Source organism: Aulonocara stuartgranti, assembly GCF_965226115.1.
Source record: "Aulonocara stuartgranti genome assembly, chromosome: 10".
Classification (NCBI taxonomy): domain Eukaryota; kingdom Metazoa; phylum Chordata; class Actinopteri; order Cichliformes; family Cichlidae; genus Aulonocara; species Aulonocara stuartgranti.
The window spans coordinates 30431904-30449401 of record NC_138946.1 but is presented as its reverse complement, the minus strand read 5'-3'; the positions used below and the strand labels follow the sequence as shown (position 1 = coordinate 30449401).

The window sequence follows — 17498 nt, the reverse complement described above, 5'->3', positions numbered from 1 at the left end:
ATTTTTATGGTAAAGATGTCCAACTATCTGCTCTTTGAATTACTGTGATGTAGTAACAATGCAGATAGACAGCACACCTGTAGCACATTTGTAGTTGATTAAACCTGAAAAAGAAAAACTCCACTAGGTTTACCAGAAGCCGCGATTGATCACAGCCCTGCCAGCATTATCACTATAGGCTAATGAGTTTGTAGATGCAGTGAGGGTGGGGTGTTGGTGGGGGGTTCCCCTCATAGATGAGAGATTACAGTTCATGCATCAGAAACAGTTCAATTAAAGACATTTTTCAGACATAGTCTTGAGAGATATTTGCAGAAAGTGAAGTAAAGATGACAATAATTGGAAATATTAGAAAGTCTGGTTGGTCTAGATTGGTGTCAGCTGATACAGATGTAGGATCAACACTGACCCGAACGTTTGGTGAGTTAAAAACTTGATCTGAATCTTTCAGACACTCAAATCATTTGTCAAGTGTAGTTATTTACAAGTCACAAGTGAATTAATAACTTACTGTACTTAGTTACTTTGCCCTCTGGGGAACAGACTGCATTATCAACCCTTCTAACGTGCTTATAAGGTGTTTCTCTTGTCTATTCTTTATGTGCTGAGGCTAGTATATCAGCAAATAGCTGATATCTTATATATTGCCCCCACTAATGTATTGGTTGGGCCCAATCTGCAATTCTCAGTCTGCCAGAAATGTTACTACTGATGAACTGTTGCCCATACCTGTTTTTGGAGAGGATGACATTAAGGAGCCTGAGATTTTGCACTTAGATTATATCCACATGTTAATTTGTTGACTTTTCCTTGGTTACTCCCAAGAATTTACCCTTTGTCTAAATTTACCCTTCATTCAGCAGTGTAACAAAACAACACTGCACAGCCTTTATCCTTACATTGTACAGCGTTACATAATTCATTATTGCCAATAGTCCTGTTCTTTAGCCGTGATGAGAATGTCTTGAAGTTTCTCCTGTAGATGGGATGTGGTGACTGCAAAGCTGCAGAAAGTTTCATATTGCATTTCTTGTATTTCTTTGTCCAGTTTTTTAATTAGGAAATAAAAACAATTTTCGCAACAGGATCTAAACAGGAACTCTCACACAGTATCTGTTTTTGATTTGATAATTTAGACAGTATTGCATCTTTTCTTCACTCTCTGTTAACCAGGCTGCAGTTCTCACAGGATAGACTCCTAGAGCATCCCTGTGGCTTTATTATCTCACATGTATCATTGAGAGTTGCTGCCATCCTGCTGTATTACACGATGAACGGGAGCTAATAGGTCCTTAGAGGGCCCAGACGTTCCTATTAGAAAGTCTTCTCAAGACAAGCAGTCAGACTGTCGAGACTCCAAACTGTCCATTTAACCTGATTGGAGTTCATCTTTTCCAGCCTTGCCCTTATCCGTTACATACCGTACGTCTACGCTCACTTTGAGCTCAGTAGCTGAGCAGTGCTGCTTGCCTTAGAAATTCAAATATCCTTGTATGCATAGCAGTATAGTCATTTTCTGTTATGTTGATCTGTAACCATTTTGCCTTTCTGTAACATCATATCTACGTCAGAATCAATGTGGGTATTGTATACGCTGAGAAAATGACATTTTCCCATAATACTTGTTGAAGATTTCTCAGGTGCAGTGACAGTTTGCTGTCATCCTTTCAGTGGAGCTGTAGTTTTCTGTGTGACATGCCACATATTCCTACAGTGGGAGAAAGTTCATTTCTCCAAGCTTGCTTTGCTGTGGATAGCAGGCGTATGATCTGTCAAGAGTTGGTCTTCAGTGGTTGCAACTTGGACGTTCTCTTGATAATATTTAGCTCAGTCGCACATGATGGTCTCGTCCTACTTAAAAGCCTTTGCTTTACATTTCCACATGACTTGTTCCAACCAGCTTTTACTGTAAAATTTATGAGTCAGCTCTTAAAGGCTGTGCCCTGCTGAGTTCTCACAACAGACACCCCCCTTCCTCTCTTCCAGATATCCCCGATCAGACAGGCTCAGCTCAGCCACGATGCTACTACCTTAAAGCTATTAGATGAACAGTCTACAGCTCAGAGGCCTTGAGGGAGGTCAGAGAGCACTTAACCAAATGACAACTGTTTTCTGTTAGCATTCGACAGAAGAGCAACCTTTTAACAATATACTTTATTTGATTCATTTTTAGAAATCCTTCACATCAAAAGTTTTCTCTGGTAGTGCTGCAGCGTAGAATTCCATTTGGGTTTTCAAAGAAAACGACAGCGCTGATTCTAAATTTGATCGGTGCAAGTTCAGGCTTATATTTTCCGTCACAAGGTGCTTTTTTGGGAATCGTTTGTATAAATTAAACTATCATGAATTCTTGAATTAAATTACAACCACTTTCAGCCCCAGTTCAAAGTCATCAAAAAACGAAAACTGTAAAAACATTTTAGTCAACTGAAATGTGAAGAAAGTGGTAATGTTTGATGCAAGATAACAAATAACAGTGTTTTAAATGTAATTTTAGGTGTATCCTTATCTTGTGTCGTGCTTTCAGTGCATGCTTTCCAGCTTCTATTTGATTCTAACTAAAAGCAACTTCAAAGCTTTTGCACATTTTCCTCCTATCCTGAGCTTCCTATCTCTTTGAATGTAATTTCATCGAGAGCAAGACTGTCATATGGTACTCTATATCCCATCGGCAGGAAGCACTTAAGTGGAGTTTTTAATCCCCCAAAACCTTCTTGAGGATTTGTCGCTTTGAAGGCGAGAATTTTGACTGCTTTTCTTATCAGACGTTATCAGGAAAGTCTTAACCTTTGAACTTCCTTTTATCCATGCACCTGTGGGATGAACTATTGTAGCTGTCTTTCTTTTCTGTCACCCTGCAGCATACAGTCTACAACTTTCCTATGCTGCAGGCACGTTTTAAGCTATCTCTCAATATTAGAGGATAAGCACAGGGAGCTGATCACCTCCTAGGTTAAAGATTTGTCCAAATGCAACAGTGTCACTATCTGCTCACTTGTAGCTCTGTCTTCTTTTTGTTTTCAGTCTTCTTTACATGCAAATTTACACAAGCTTTCATGATTGAAAGCAATTTAGACAAAACCTATTTAAGTCTTATTTGAACAATCATGGCTTCAGTGGTGTGGAATAAAACTACAGTCTGGAGCTCAGCTGCAGCGCTCCTAAAAAATAAACAGCAATTCATGTTTTCTGTTTTCCTGTTAAATGCACAGCGCTCAGGCTAATCTCCTGCTGTGAATGTTCTAAAAAGACAACACTGCTCAACATTAGGATATTGCTAAGCATTGCAGCACTCTTATAATTTACAAAACAGCATGGCTTGGTAGTATAGTGGTGAGGCAAGACAAATCAGAAATACACTCATGAATCCCACAAGCGTCTGAAAAACACAGACGATGATGCACCTCCTCTTCTCTTGCTTTTGTTTGCTCTCCAGGGTGATGTTTCACTTGTGCCTCGTGGTTTTTGAGTTTATGTTATTGCTTTTCTAACGTTACAGCACAACCCTCATGCTATCATTTGCAACTCTGATTCTAAAAAAAAAATAAAATCAGGCATCGTCTAAAATGTAAAAAACAAAAAACACAGAATGTAATGATTTGGATTAAATTCAAACACAAAAACACGTCAAATGTTTAAACAGAGAAAAACAGTGTGACTTTGAATTTGATAGGAACAGCATCCACACTTGAACAACAGTCTGTGAAAGTCTGGGGACTGAGAAGACCAGCTGCTGGAATGTTGTCCTGTTCTTGTCTGTTATCAGATCACATCATGATGTGCTAAATGTTTTCAACTGGTGAGAGGTCTGGACTGCAGGCAGGGCATTTCAGCACGATGCCATGGTGTTGTAATAGACACAGTATGCGGTATAGATGGGTGCATATGTTGATCCTAAACTTCCATAAACCTTTCAGCATTTATTGTGCTTTTAAAGTGTCTCGGTTTACATATTTGACGTGTTTTCTATGTTTCATTGTGAAAAAAATATGGATTTACTAGTTGTCCCAACTTTTTCTGGAGCGAGGTTGATTATTGGGCGAAGGAGAGCAACATTTGGAGGTGGTAGAAGAACCTGGGGGAGTTACCCTACTTTAATCTCTCTCTGCTTCTGTCTTTCAATCCAATTTTCAGAAGAGAAAGAGAACACTTGCAGAGCTCTGAACAAGAATTCAATACATTTGGACAGATTAGCACAAACCTGAACCCCAAACACCTGTCGAGACAATTCAGCAAAGCATTCTTTGAAAGTAAAGTACAGAGCTGATTATACGTGTTCAGTATCTTAGTATGTGCACAGTTCAGTCAGCCTACTTTCTCATCGGCTTGAGATCAGAGTGGTTCCTGCGCATTTACTGCCTTCATGCTTCTCATCCACGGCTCGAGGATTTGCTTTTAGTTTTATAGATGCTGAATTTAGAGCATGTAATTTCACACGTCCTCTCGAGTTATACTTGAAATGTAACATTATGTGCTCATTTCACACAGTCGTGTTGTTGGTGATAAAATGACGAGTTCAGCTGCAGTCCAGCTCAAGAGGTTTGGAAATAGGCGAGCTGAGTGTGTTTTTACAAGTTTTGCCGCCCACTTGCCTTTTGTGTGTAGTGGCCAATATATAAAAAGGAAAAAAAAGGCTGAGGACTTTTAGGCTCGTTAGGTGCGATTCTTTCCACTGGTATGCTTTTGTAACCATGTTCTTCACATCCGTAGTCTGTGAGCAATGTAGTTTTACGGTATTCCCATCGTACAAACTTTGGCTTATACTCAGTTCAGTGCCTTAAAATGAGGTTTTTGTATAATTTGGCATTAATGACTAAGCAGATGCTGTGTTCCTCATGACGTGATATGTCAAATGACATTGGCTGTATCACAATAAAACATACACCACAAATGTAGTCTTTAACTCGTCTCTCCTCTGTGGTGTCTTTTTCCCACCAGGATCCCGACCCAGATTAGAGGATGCCGCCCCTCGGATTGTAGAGCACCCCTCTGATTTAATTGTGTCCAAGGGGGAGCCAGCTACCCTCAACTGTAAGGCTGAGGGGCGTCCGACCCCGATGGTGGAATGGTACAAAGACGGAGAGCGGGTCGAGACTGATCGAGAGGACCCTCGGTCCCACAGGATGCTATTACCCAGCGGCTCCCTCTTCTTTCTGCGAATTGTACATGGAAGGCGAAGCAAACCTGATGAGGGTGTGTATGTGTGTGTGGCACGCAACTACTTGGGTGAAGCAGTCAGTCGCAATGCATCGCTGGAAGTGGCAAGTAAGTGTCTTTGATGTTTTTGCTATAAGGCTCAGTTGTGGAGCTTGTGTGAGTGTGTGTGTGTTTTAGCGTGGGTTCACAGCAACCGTGATCTCAGTGTTTTATGCTTGTATTATAAATTAAAAAGCCTATAGCACGAGAAAAAGGATGGTTCCTTATGAGCAGCACTGGGCGATGGTGGGGAGGACAAACTCGGCATTAACAGACAAAACCAGGCTCAGGGAGAGGCAACCATCTGTTGTGATCTGTTGGCTGGGAGGTGAGGGAAGACAGAAAAAAAGAGTGCCTCATGAGAAGTCACCCAGCTGCCTGAGCCTATAGCATCACAGGTTCCAGCCCTTTAAAGTCTAACTTAAAAGTAGGGAATGCCCTCTCTCTCTTGAATCCAAACTGGGAGCTGGTTCCACAGCAGAGGGGCTTTGCTGGTTCGGCAAAATACTAAGCAGCAGAGGCAACAAGAAACAAAAGAATATGGTGTATATTGAGAAAAGCAGTCCACATAACAAGTGTCAAATATCATGTAATTTCAGTAATGAACTAAATCACAGATAAAACTCAACGAAAAATAATATTAGCTGCGTTTTAAAAGCAGAGGTGTGCCGAGTAAACTTCAAAACACTCTGCTCTCTTATCATCGCTTTCACTTGGCTGAGTTAACTTAAGACACCACCCCTGACCTTGGTGTCAGATCTCCTGGCAGCTTTACCCGGAGCCCACCCCGCCACAAATGGCCCACTCACCCTTCTCTCCAGCCTCCACTGCCCAGGCCTCTGTGACCAGGCCTGTTAATGTAGATAGATGACAGCTAGCTCCGACAACAGAGATAACAGTTGTCGCCACTGGACAGGAAAGCTGAAAAACTGTCTCGCAGGGAGGGGACCAAAGGCCACTGTTAGTTGGCAGCTTCTCACTAGCAGATGTTCGATCCTTAAAATACAACATTCTCCTGTCAGATGGGTTTCCAACAAACACCTCTTGATTTTTTTCCCCATAACCATGCTTCCTGTTAGCAGTGAGATTGGGCAGAGCCAATTAAATCTTTGCTGCTAGAGTCTCTTATTTCCTTTAGTTTTAGAAAATCATTATAAAGTAAAAGTTTATTTTGACAGCGCCAGCAGGTAATTTCAAGAAATCCTGTCAGTTTATAATACAAACATAGTTGGGGACTAGTTAATTGCTCTCTCTGTGTAGACATATAATATGACTTGTCAGATGACATCTATAATGAGCAGAATCATTGTTGTGACAGTGATAGCCAGGCTCTACTCTGATATCTTTCTTAATCTGCTCATTTAGACAAACCTGCCTCCAGCAGCTGTTGCAGATTCACATTTCCTCTAATCCCCCTCACTCAGGCTTCTCCTAGTATCGACCTCCCTTTAAAACTATAACCATCTCTTGTTGCACTAACGGAAAGCAGCTGAATATGGTCAAACAAACCCTGATCCCCACTAAAAACTAGCAAAGCCCTAGCTTCTTGTGCAACACTTTGCAGCCAGGTCTCATATTTTCTTGAAATGCTCTCCCCACAAAGTTAATAATAAGACTGAATTCCCCCCGTTCACCTCAACAGAAGAACGGCCCATGAATCATTCTACATCCTCCATAAGCAGCTGGGATCTGCAGAGTGTGTCCGTCACCCCGACTAAAGCGTTCCTCAAGTAGCGTGAAGAATTACCTTTCACTTTGGTCTCGCTCTGTTTCAGTATCAACATCAGCTGCGGGGTGTTTTTTGAAGTGTAAGCTGTATGTGGAAACCTGGACAGGTAGAGTAGGTGGAGGTGTTGTGAATCACTTTTCACTTTTCAAAAAGTGGAAAGGAATGAATCAGCGACAGAGGCCTTACATTTCTCGCTCCACATGAATAATCCCCAGTGTTTTCCTCAACTCTTTCTTCGTGCTGTGCTAGTTTTAAGCTCTTCTTAAGACATGCAAAGATGCTCCTCCTGCTTTTCTTCATTCATCACATTAGCATAGCGCTTAACCAAATGTTTTTATGTTTTCCAGCACCCTTACCATATATCTGACAGCTGTTAAAGGTTACCAGAGAGTTTAATCTTCTTTGTAGGCCCACATCAACAAAATCTAACACTCAGTCTCTGTGAGGTGGTGGAGGGTCACAAGGGTTTATCTATAACACCAGTGTGATTTCAGCCTGCAGTGCCACTAGCTGATCAGTCCTGTTTCTGTATATCCAGCTTCCTCCATTAATACTGTGGTGTCATGAGGTGACATTGTGCACAGCTGCCTGCAGACACACACATGTACATGGACATAACTTGGCACACAGCGGTTGCTTTCACAGATTAGCATCCCTAATCCATGTTGGTAGAGGGAAAACCGATGTATTTTTACTTGTGTCTTCATGCCAGCACACAGACACACTTTTGGAGTATCGCCCCCAGAGAGAGACAGAGACGGAGGTTGTATAGAACAAACAGTTGCCAAAGCCAAAGCCAGGCCAGTGCCAGCTCCTTCCAGGCCCCTCTGCACAGCACCAATGGGGCCTGAGATGAGGCCAGAGGCACATAAGCCTGCCTGGAGCTGCCTGGGGGGCTCAGCATGGCACCAAAAAGGCGCAAGATGGCACTTGGTGGCATGGTGTCACTTTGCTCCCCAGCCGGTGACTTGGAAGCACTGAGGGCAAACTGAGAGAGAGCTGCATTGTGTATTGGTGTGTATATTTGGTACTGAGGTGAAAGCCAACACAGCGGGAAGGGTGGAAGGTTCAGGAGGTTTAACCCCTCACGGACCATCTGCTGTAAGCTGAGAAGCAGGCAGGGTGATGACAGCCAGTGTGCTGCAGTATGGATAAACTGGCAGAATTTCCCAGCGCTATAGACTATTAAAAAAACTGCTTGGTTAGGTTTAGGGGGGGGAAAGCCTTTGGGTTAAAATAAACCCAATTACAATATAAAGTACAAGGCAAAAAAAAATCACCACATATGTCTTATTAGTGAAGTTGTGTGAATACAAAGAGTAGTATTCCAAATAAAAAGATATCTATGTGTGCCTTAGAAAAAATTTTATGGGTCAGCATCACTCCAAGGTTTTGGAATGGAATTTTACAAATGATGATGAGAGCTAAAATTAGGAAGTTTTAGTTGAATTTATGAACCCTTAATAAACATAGTTATTCAGAAGAAGTTAAATAACTTTCTTCCTTTCTTTTCTTTTCACAAGTTTTTTGCAGGTACAATTGTGTTTAATCATTTTTTCACAGCAGTAAACAGACCATTGTTCTTTTGCAAGCATTTATTCCATGCTAATTACACACTCAATACCTCATTAAGGATGGTTCTACTTAGTTGCCGACTTAGTTTGCATTTATTAATGACACATTTGATGAATGGATGCTGGATCCAAGAACTGTTAGTCTTTTGAAGTATCAGCAGATGTAGCTAAACCTCACAGGTGATGTTGCTAGCAGCTGAAAGTAATTCTACATTTAAAAAAATATTTTGCATCAGATGATGTGTTGCTACATAATACATTTGAGAGCTTTTAAAAAAATGCTGGAACAAAAGGGAGTAGTCATACCAACAGAATTACTGCACTATTTCTTTCACTTTGTGCTGTTTGTGTAGCTGTTATTTAGCAGTAGTCCCAGCCTGTGTGTAGCACTGCCCTGCTTTAAGAGCACATCCTCCATCTCTAGTATATCCGCCCAAATTGTGTTTTTCACCCCAATCCTATCCGATTTTGCAAGCTAAAAAGGATCCTTCGATTCTGAAAATGTGCCATACAAACTTGTATGGCACGTCTGTTGGAAGCTAGTCAGCACAATAGTCCTAACGGGCCAGAGACCCCTGGGCGGAGATTTGACATTCAGAGTGACTTGCCCGAGCTCTTGGCGGCTTTTTACTTTGAGTGCTTTACAACTCTGACATTTTTATTATGCCTGCTACTCTGCCTGGCTTTATTGCTCATGAATATTCACACCAACCGGCAAGGGGAAATGGCGCTTTTTCCAACGTGCTTGGGGCGGAGTCAAAGGAACTTCAAATAAAGCTGACTGTAGTAAACTCTGAGACTTTTATTGCCCCCCAAACCAACTCACACCCTTTGATCTAAGGTCATTTTGAGGTTAACCTTCACAGATGCAGCTGTCTTGAGAATTTTAGGGAGTGAACAGGTGGAGACATGATAAAATTGTCTTCCTCGTTCTTTTTTGTGAATTTCATGTGTGTGTGTGTGTAAACATGTGTAAGTCTTTGTACCTATAGTCCAGGCCAACTTTCTCACCCTGTGTAATCCTCTACAGTAGTGTCAGTGTGGGAGAAACAGCTGAACTGCACTGTTACCAGCTGGATGCTGCTTTCCTTTTCCAGCTCTCTCTCTCTCTCTCTCTCTCACACACACACGCACACAGAAAAACCGCAGTGTGTGTGTACACACACCTGTCATACTGGCTTTGATCACTGTGACCCCTGTGCAGAAAAATGGATTTCAAGGTTTATGAATCTGGAAATGAGAAAGGGTTTTGGTGGGTTTAGGGAAGTTAGGAGTGCAGGACAGCAAAGTGGTGTGGCTTTCTTAAAAGAGCATTCACTCTCCACGCTGCCTGTGCCGTCCTAGAACTGATCTGTATCTCTGCTGGTAACCCCGGTGGTTTGAAGCCATATGAAACAAGGCTGGTGGAAGCTAGCATAATTTGGAAACCTACTGACTATCAGCTGATGACTCAGTATCTTTGAGTAACAGCCAATGTTTCAGGCCTTCCAGTATATCAGCAGATGTCTGGGCCAAGATCTCCTGTTCCATTGGACATCTGTTTGCAGTCCAACTATAAATGCTGACAAAAAAGTCACTTTCTTGTCACATAATAGTCAATGATTTCTGAAATTGTATCTTATCCCCCATTCAGCTCTCGTCATTTTCTTGCCACATCGACCAAAGAATACTCAAATGCCTGTGTGTGGAGGCTGCATTACTAATAGACTTAAGCTTCTTTTACACTGTTAATAACCTTTCAGATTTTTCAGTTAGCCTTTTAAAGCTGTTACTCTATTTGAATCAGCTGATGTTATCATATCATTATGTCTTAGATGTCTTTCAAAGAGAGGTTATTGACATGTGCTGATATCTAAAATTGAGCTGGAAATCTTCAGCAGTTAAATAAGTGTGATGCTTGTAACGTCTCCATAATTGGTTGCTCATAGCATTAGTAAGCAGTCCTCTCATTAGCAAAGAATTTGCTTGCTGAGTCTCACATTCAGACCTCCCAGCATTTTTGCTTGCATCCACAGCAGCATGGTAATGTTCTCCACCAGCTGCCTGATATGAAAAATATGATTTTCAGTGGATGAGTCTCCATGAGGACTTCAGGGTCAATATCCTTTACTATACCTACATACTTACCATGGAAAGGTTTGTGTTTGTTTTTATTCACCGCACTAACAGAGTGACACTACCATCACCACTCCTACTAAACTCTGCAGCAGCAGAACTCTCAGTTGCTCAGAGATAACAGACCCATCCTCTTTGTGTTTGCGTGTGTGTGTGTATTTGTGTGACCTCAGAGGTGTATTCATGCTTCACTAATGGGATTGTAGGTCTCGGCCTTGCGGAGCACAGAGCTGGTGGTTATTCTGATCTTAGAAAGGGGGGATCAGATGGCCGGAGTGAAGCCGTCAGCTTAACCCCCTCTGTATGATCCCACCGTCTGCTGGTCGTTGAGCTAGACCCACTAGCCAAACACTTCTCTAGAGGATAACCATGAATTAATTAGACCATTGAGTGTGTGTGCGTGTGTGTGTTCCGAGAGACAAAAGCCAAAGGGTGAGGGGTTAGACTGGGGGTTGGGGGGCATTGACAACAGGTGATGTAGCCTCCTCCCCCTCTTCAACAACAGTGTAACACAGAGGCCATGGGGGATGCAGACAACAATAAAGGTCCCGTGCTCCAACTGTTGTGTCCAATCACGCCCCATTGTGTTTCTGCGCTACTGATCGTAGGCACTGCACTGCCTTATACACAAGGTCCTCTGCTAAATCACAGTGCTAGTTGGTAGCATGAATATGTTGCATTTGTTCTTTAAGATATTCAAGATGAACTAAAATTAACCATTTGAGCCATCAGCACAACTGAAGGGTTGTTTTCTCTGTCTGTGAAGACCTAGCTTTGAAGGTTCAACTGACTAAACATGGCACCCACTCACTACATGCACCCATGTGTTGGTGTTGTTCCTGCATCATCATAGTGATGTTACCCAAATTAATTTTAGTCATGTTGGTTTGCTAGTGATAGTTTAAAAATGCATTAGCTAACTTCTTGGCTAATGCTAACTGAATGCTCCGACAACGTAACTGTTCAGTTGCACTGTTGATCCTTTATAAACATTATTATGATGGTCTAGGAACAACATCAGATTGTGCCTGTTACACATATCCAAGAAAATTTACTGCCTAGAGTGCATGTGTGCATTATTTTATGTTATCAACAGTCACACAAAGAACCAGAAGAAGAAATCACCAATGTGGAACTGAAACTAGATAATGCTTGCCATTTTTGCCTGAAAAATGTGAAAAATGTTAGGGCCAATGGACAACAATTTTGCTTTGTTGTAGGGCTGCCAAAGTAAATAGGCTTCTAGGAGTTTGGCTAACAGGGAGGAAACCAAACATCACAGTGAACAATTTGGAATGAACACATGTACTTTTGCACCCCTAGTCTGCATATATGTATTAGTCATGTGATTTGGTTAAGAATATAATTCATTGTTGGCAGTCTTACAGGATGCATAATGACCTCCTGTTTGAGCTCATTGAGGCCAACAATAGCCCTCTGGCAGAATTACACAAGGGGTGTGTGGTGTGAATGTATTGCTCCAGGGCACAGAATAGAAAGAAAAGCAAATCTGGAAGTTGGTAGCTTAGTAGACACAAAGATTGAAAGGGTGATAAAGCACCAATCATTTACTCGGTTTCAGGTTACATGCTAAATGTATTCCTGTAATTATTGTTTGTATGTAGTTGAAAGGCCATTGTTTTGCATTGCCTGATATTGCTCTGCACAGGGCAGAAGTAGAGCTAGGGTAAACCTACCCAGACTGCTCTGCTCTTTTGAGCCTGAGCCCCCTGCAGCAGCACTCCTACTGCACCAATGGAGAAGCCTCATTGAAATTAATAAAGATTATGTGTTTTTTAATGTGCTGCTAATGTCGGTCTGAGTGTCTGTAGGGGGAATCATGATAAAACACAGCTAGAGAGAAAGCAGAACAACAACTATAATGACAGCAATAATGAGATGCAACCATGGAATACCCGGCAAGGCAAAAAACAAGACAAATACAAGAATCATGGAAAGTGGCAGTTTGGTAAGAGCTACGGAGGGGATAGCGTAAAATAAATCCATCAATTCATCAGAAACAACATGACGCAGTGCACATCCTGGAGAGTTCCAGGCATCTTTCATGACATACAGTGAGCACGAGAGGCAAACGCAATCAATGCTTGCTTTGAAAGAAATCAATCAAATGCAATCAGAGTATTATAACAGAGCAGATAAAAAGAGCGTTTGTTAAAGCAACAGAGGCACAAGTATCCAAGTAGACATTAAGCCTCAAAATAGAGCAGTTTGCAGGACTCTTTGCTGTAACTGAACCAAGAGCTATTGGGAATGTCATTATATTATTAAACAACAGATTGTTGTCGTTTATGAGCACATCTTAATTAAAGGAAAGGTCAGTGGAGAGTATTAGCAGAAAACGGCTGTCAGAACTGAAGATTTAGTTTTGGTTGACTTTATTTAGTCGCTGGACAATGCAGTCCAGTCAGTATGTTCCATCCTATCCTGGTGACTGAAAACCCTAAAATCATTAGATCATAGATCCCAGTAGATGGGAATCTCATTTCAATTGGTGTATAGTCCATCTTAAGTAGTCTTAAGAGTCATCCTTGTTATTTGTCAGTCAATTCAGCAATCATTAGTCATCTCGCTCTAGTAGTTGGACAGCTTCTCATTACTGCTCCCCTCGAGCTAAATTTAGGTTAAATATGGTAAAGTATATATATGATGATTCTAATGATTTCTTAGCAGAAAATATCTTTCTGTCCCAAATCACTACTGTTAAATGTTAAATTATCATTGCTCCCTGTCTCCATATAAATAAGGAGTTTATGTTCTTCACTTGTATCCTAAGGACTGCTGTGGTCTTATTAAGACCAATCTCTCAATTCTTTCGCAATTCAATCATGTTTTACTGTATAAATAGTTCACCTTACGTGCATTAATTTAATAACGTGGTTAGCCTACTCAACGTAAATTACACACGGACAACATTAAGCGACTCACCCAGAGAAGAACGGCTGCTGTTGCCATCATCATCCGTCATCATTTCTGCTACACTGGCAGGGCTAGGGGCCAGGACTCTCCTCTTCGGGTTCTTGGGTGATGTTGCGTCTGATAACAGGCACCACACCCGCAGTAGATGTGCTCGGTGTGAGCTCTTGCAGCAAGCTATCAAATACGGTGCATTTCTCGGCTTTAAAAAAACCCGTTGCCAGGTGTTTCATCAGATTCGAGGTGTTACCTCCTCTGCACAGTATCAGCTTAAAGCACTTGTTGCAGGCTGCTGAGTTTGCATCTTTTGCTGTGAAGTACAGCCAGACTTTGACCGCTTTGCCTTGGGCATTTTTAATCTGTAGCTCTGCTCTAAAAGAACGTACGTACCTGGGCCCGCCTACTATCCTTGGAAAGGTAAAATGATTGGCTAGAATTCAAAGTGTATGACATCTCAGGAAAAAAAAAAAAAGCACCGAAATAAAGCACCGAAATAAAGCAACGAAATGTGCGCTGCTTTTCGGTCTGGTTACTACCGTTTATGTCAGGTACCGGTACCCATCCATACTCTTGACACATACTCTATGGTGCTGACGAGGAGCACTCAGGTATTTGGCTGTTGTCAAAGTGGCTTTGGTCTTTACTCCTACCCATTTGTCACAATTTAGTTCATTTTGGAAAGTTTCCGTAGTTTGATATATGCCATTGTGAGATATGTGAGGTGTGTTATTCTGATCCTGCATGGTCACAGTCCTTACTGGTTTACATCTTCATTTAGCCACAAAAGTTTTCCTTTTTTTATTATTCAATGCCAGAATAATACAGATCAGCAGTTCTTTGTGGTAAAAGAGGCATTTCAGGGGGACTTAAGCATATTTGACCTATGTGCAAATGGTAGCTATGAGGGCAAACGGCTGTGGAGAATGCTTATTGATTTCTACTGGTGTGTATTTGCACAAGATTCATTTCTCCTTAGGATGCATTTGTGTTAGAAAAGGTCAGTGAACAGGGGCTTTAGTCATTCAAGCAGAGCTAAAGGGATTTCTGCTCCAAGATCCATCTGTTTTTGGAGTTTGTTGACAGGGCGGAAAATTAAAACTGTTGCTCTTCCCTCCCTCAGTCCTACCACAGCCACCCCTTCCCTGTTAGTGCAGGGTTATGATCAGGCATGGCATACAAACAGGCTAAAAAGTGTGCTGGGCACATGGCAGGATGCAAGTTTGGACCATCTGCTCCAGCTATGTGAACACATTTGAGTGTTTTCAATAGGGAGAGCTGCTGCATCAGTTGGGCAACAGCCATAAGTTGTTTAAGTGGACAGAGAGAGCTGACAAGGGGTTAGTTGACACAGACACCGGCTTGTCTCCAACAGAAAGATGCTTATGTTGCATGTGTCAATGACTGGTTTGCACCTCTCTGCTTTTGACTGTGTGGCAGGAAAGGCGACCTAACAGTGAAAGAACATGAACGCATAAAAGAGACGGGGCTGTGTGTGTACCTGTGTGTCCAGTCAACACTGCTGAGACAACTGTTGTGATTCGGCTTCTCTAGATTTTGCTTTGGTTTTTGTCAGTGTATTTCCAAGTAAACATTAAGTGAATAATTTAAAGGGATTTTTAAGCAGATGCCAAAACTTTACAAAAAAAAGAAAAGAAAAGAGTGGTTTTCCCTTTTCAGTGACTGCAGGGTTTATGCAAGTTTTATGTTAAGGTTAGGTGCTATTGTTGGTCTGACCATAGTCTAAATTCTTCTCATAAAGTTTCACTTGAATTGCCTTATTGTTAGAGCTGAATTCAGCTCTAACAATAAGGCTCATTGCCACCATCCCACGCAGTAGTCAATAATTAATAGTGTTGTGTAGGGGCATCCATTGTTCATAGTTGACTGTGCACCCCAATTCACTTAAGGTCGAGTTAAAGAGTGTTTATGGTTTTCCAGATGGATGAACTACAGTAGCCTTGATTGGACCTGAGGGTCAGTTCAGGGCATCTTGGGTTATGGGTTGATGGGGGAGCTTCAGTTGCTTTACAATGGGCGTCTCAATAGCTCTCAGGGACCCTTTTATTCTGCTGCTCTAGGTTAACGTTATGTGCCTAGAGCAGCAGGATGCTAGATTAAAGTAATCCTCTTTTCAAGGCCAGACAATTGTTTTATTAGCTGACCACACACAGGAGGTACAACCACCTCTGTATTGTCATGGGGGACCCTCTGGGAACCGTTTCGGGTGGTATTGGTGGCGGGTGGGCAGATGGAGAGAGGAGGATTGTCATTTCCGTTCTCCTTAGCAATGATATGCATACATTACCAATGCGCCAATTCTCCTTGGTTAAGCTTTTGTATGCTTTCTGAATGTAAGTGTTTGGGTAGAGGAGATTAAACGATTCGGCGATCAATGAACACACATTCCTGCACCATACCTTGGTATGTGGAACATTTTAAATGGAATAATTTCATTCATTAAATTGTAACATGACACATATACGTCTTATAAGTGGTATACAAACATTTACTTACCAAGTCTCATATTTGTCGACATATTCATTGAATTGCACATCATATCACATTAAGTGCATATTTGCATATCCTCCTCTCCTTTCTCTTGCTTTTTGTAACTTGTGGTCCAAATGTTTTTTCCTTGAATTGTTTTTCCCATCTTGTTTTTGCCAAACAACTCTCATCAAAATGCTGTTTCATCTCCTCTTTTGCTTGCTTGCTAAAGGCATGGCACATTTCCAACTGAAGCAGAAAATGGCCTTTAAACCCTCTCCAAGATGTGTGTGTATGTTTGTGCTGGGAGATTGTTCTTGCAAGCTTTTTTTCCCCCCACAACCCTGTCAGATCACGTGTGAGCTACATCGCCTGACCATTTTATTCCACTCAAGCTGAATTAAATATTGACAAATAGTTTGACTATTTCACAAATAGCTGTGGTAATTTGAGGAGACATCTCATCATCATGTCCATGAGAGGAGCATTCTTTTTTGGGGGGGAACAAACCATTGTGTGGCTTCAGGATTCAACTTCATATGCTCCCCAGACGATGTATACCAGTTTCAAGTTAACAAAAAGTCCTTTACTATCAATCCAAGATAATCAACTGCCTTCTTTTTTTTATCATCAAACATACACTTTTGGAAACCATGAGCCACTAAATCAGTACACAACTTCATTTAGTTGATAGATCTGATATAGACTGAACATTGAACAGCCATTCACCTTGACCATACCCCGTCTAGAGGGCACAATCTAGCACTGTATATCATAAATTCCTGTAAGGACAATATGGCAGTGTAGAAATAAATCTTAACTAAAGCTTTTTGATAATGTGATTGTATTGATCCACACCAGGAAATTGTTTTTTTCTTACTTCTAGCTGCAGATGAAAGGTCAGAAGTCAGGGACAGCTGGCTTCTCTGTTTAAAGAATACCTCTGTTGGTCCGTGCTATGGCTTCCTATTACTTTCATGAGCCAGGGAGCCACCGGTGTTAGTTTAATTCCTAAAGCATTAAAGTGTCAGCACATAGTTTGGTCTGCACGCTGCCCAGGTCTGGGTAGTCATGTGCATCCCACCAGGAATTGCTCTGAAACACGAAGATGGAAATAAAAAGGCACAGAGACTCGTGTGCTCTCTTTCACACATACACAGACACACATGGCATGACATGCCAGTGGAGTTTTGCAGTGGATTAACCTCAAGGTTGCTGGGTGGGTGAGCACAGCCAGAGATTCAGCATGCTCAGAATTGGGATGAGAACCTTCTGCTGAACCACACATAGGTGAACACGCCCCATTCTCTGATGTTGGAAGGATTTGCACTTAAATGAGAATATGTTTGTGTGTCATAGTTTACAGTAAACTGGCTTCATTTGTGTGTGTTTGCACAAACTTGGGAGATTTTTATTAGTCTTTTGTTAGTGGGAGGGGCCGGGCTAGGGTTGGGCAGGAGAGC

At 41.7% G+C, this 17498-nt stretch overlaps 1 protein-coding gene across 5 annotated transcripts in view; it reads left to right on the top strand.

Moving 5' to 3' along the window:
- The window catches only part of robo3 (roundabout, axon guidance receptor, homolog 3), a 159034-nt gene that overhangs the window by 70579 nt on the left and 70957 nt on the right, over positions 1-17498 (top strand). For all 5 annotated transcript variants that reach the window (XM_082549192.1, XM_082549190.1, XM_082549191.1 and 2 more), the window contains exon 2: positions 4939-5265. In XM_082549192.1, coding sequence (XP_082405318.1) covers positions 5058-5265 — 208 coding nt within the window. In that variant the 5' untranslated portion in view covers positions 4939-5057. The remainder of the gene's footprint in view (positions 1-4938; positions 5266-17498) is intronic.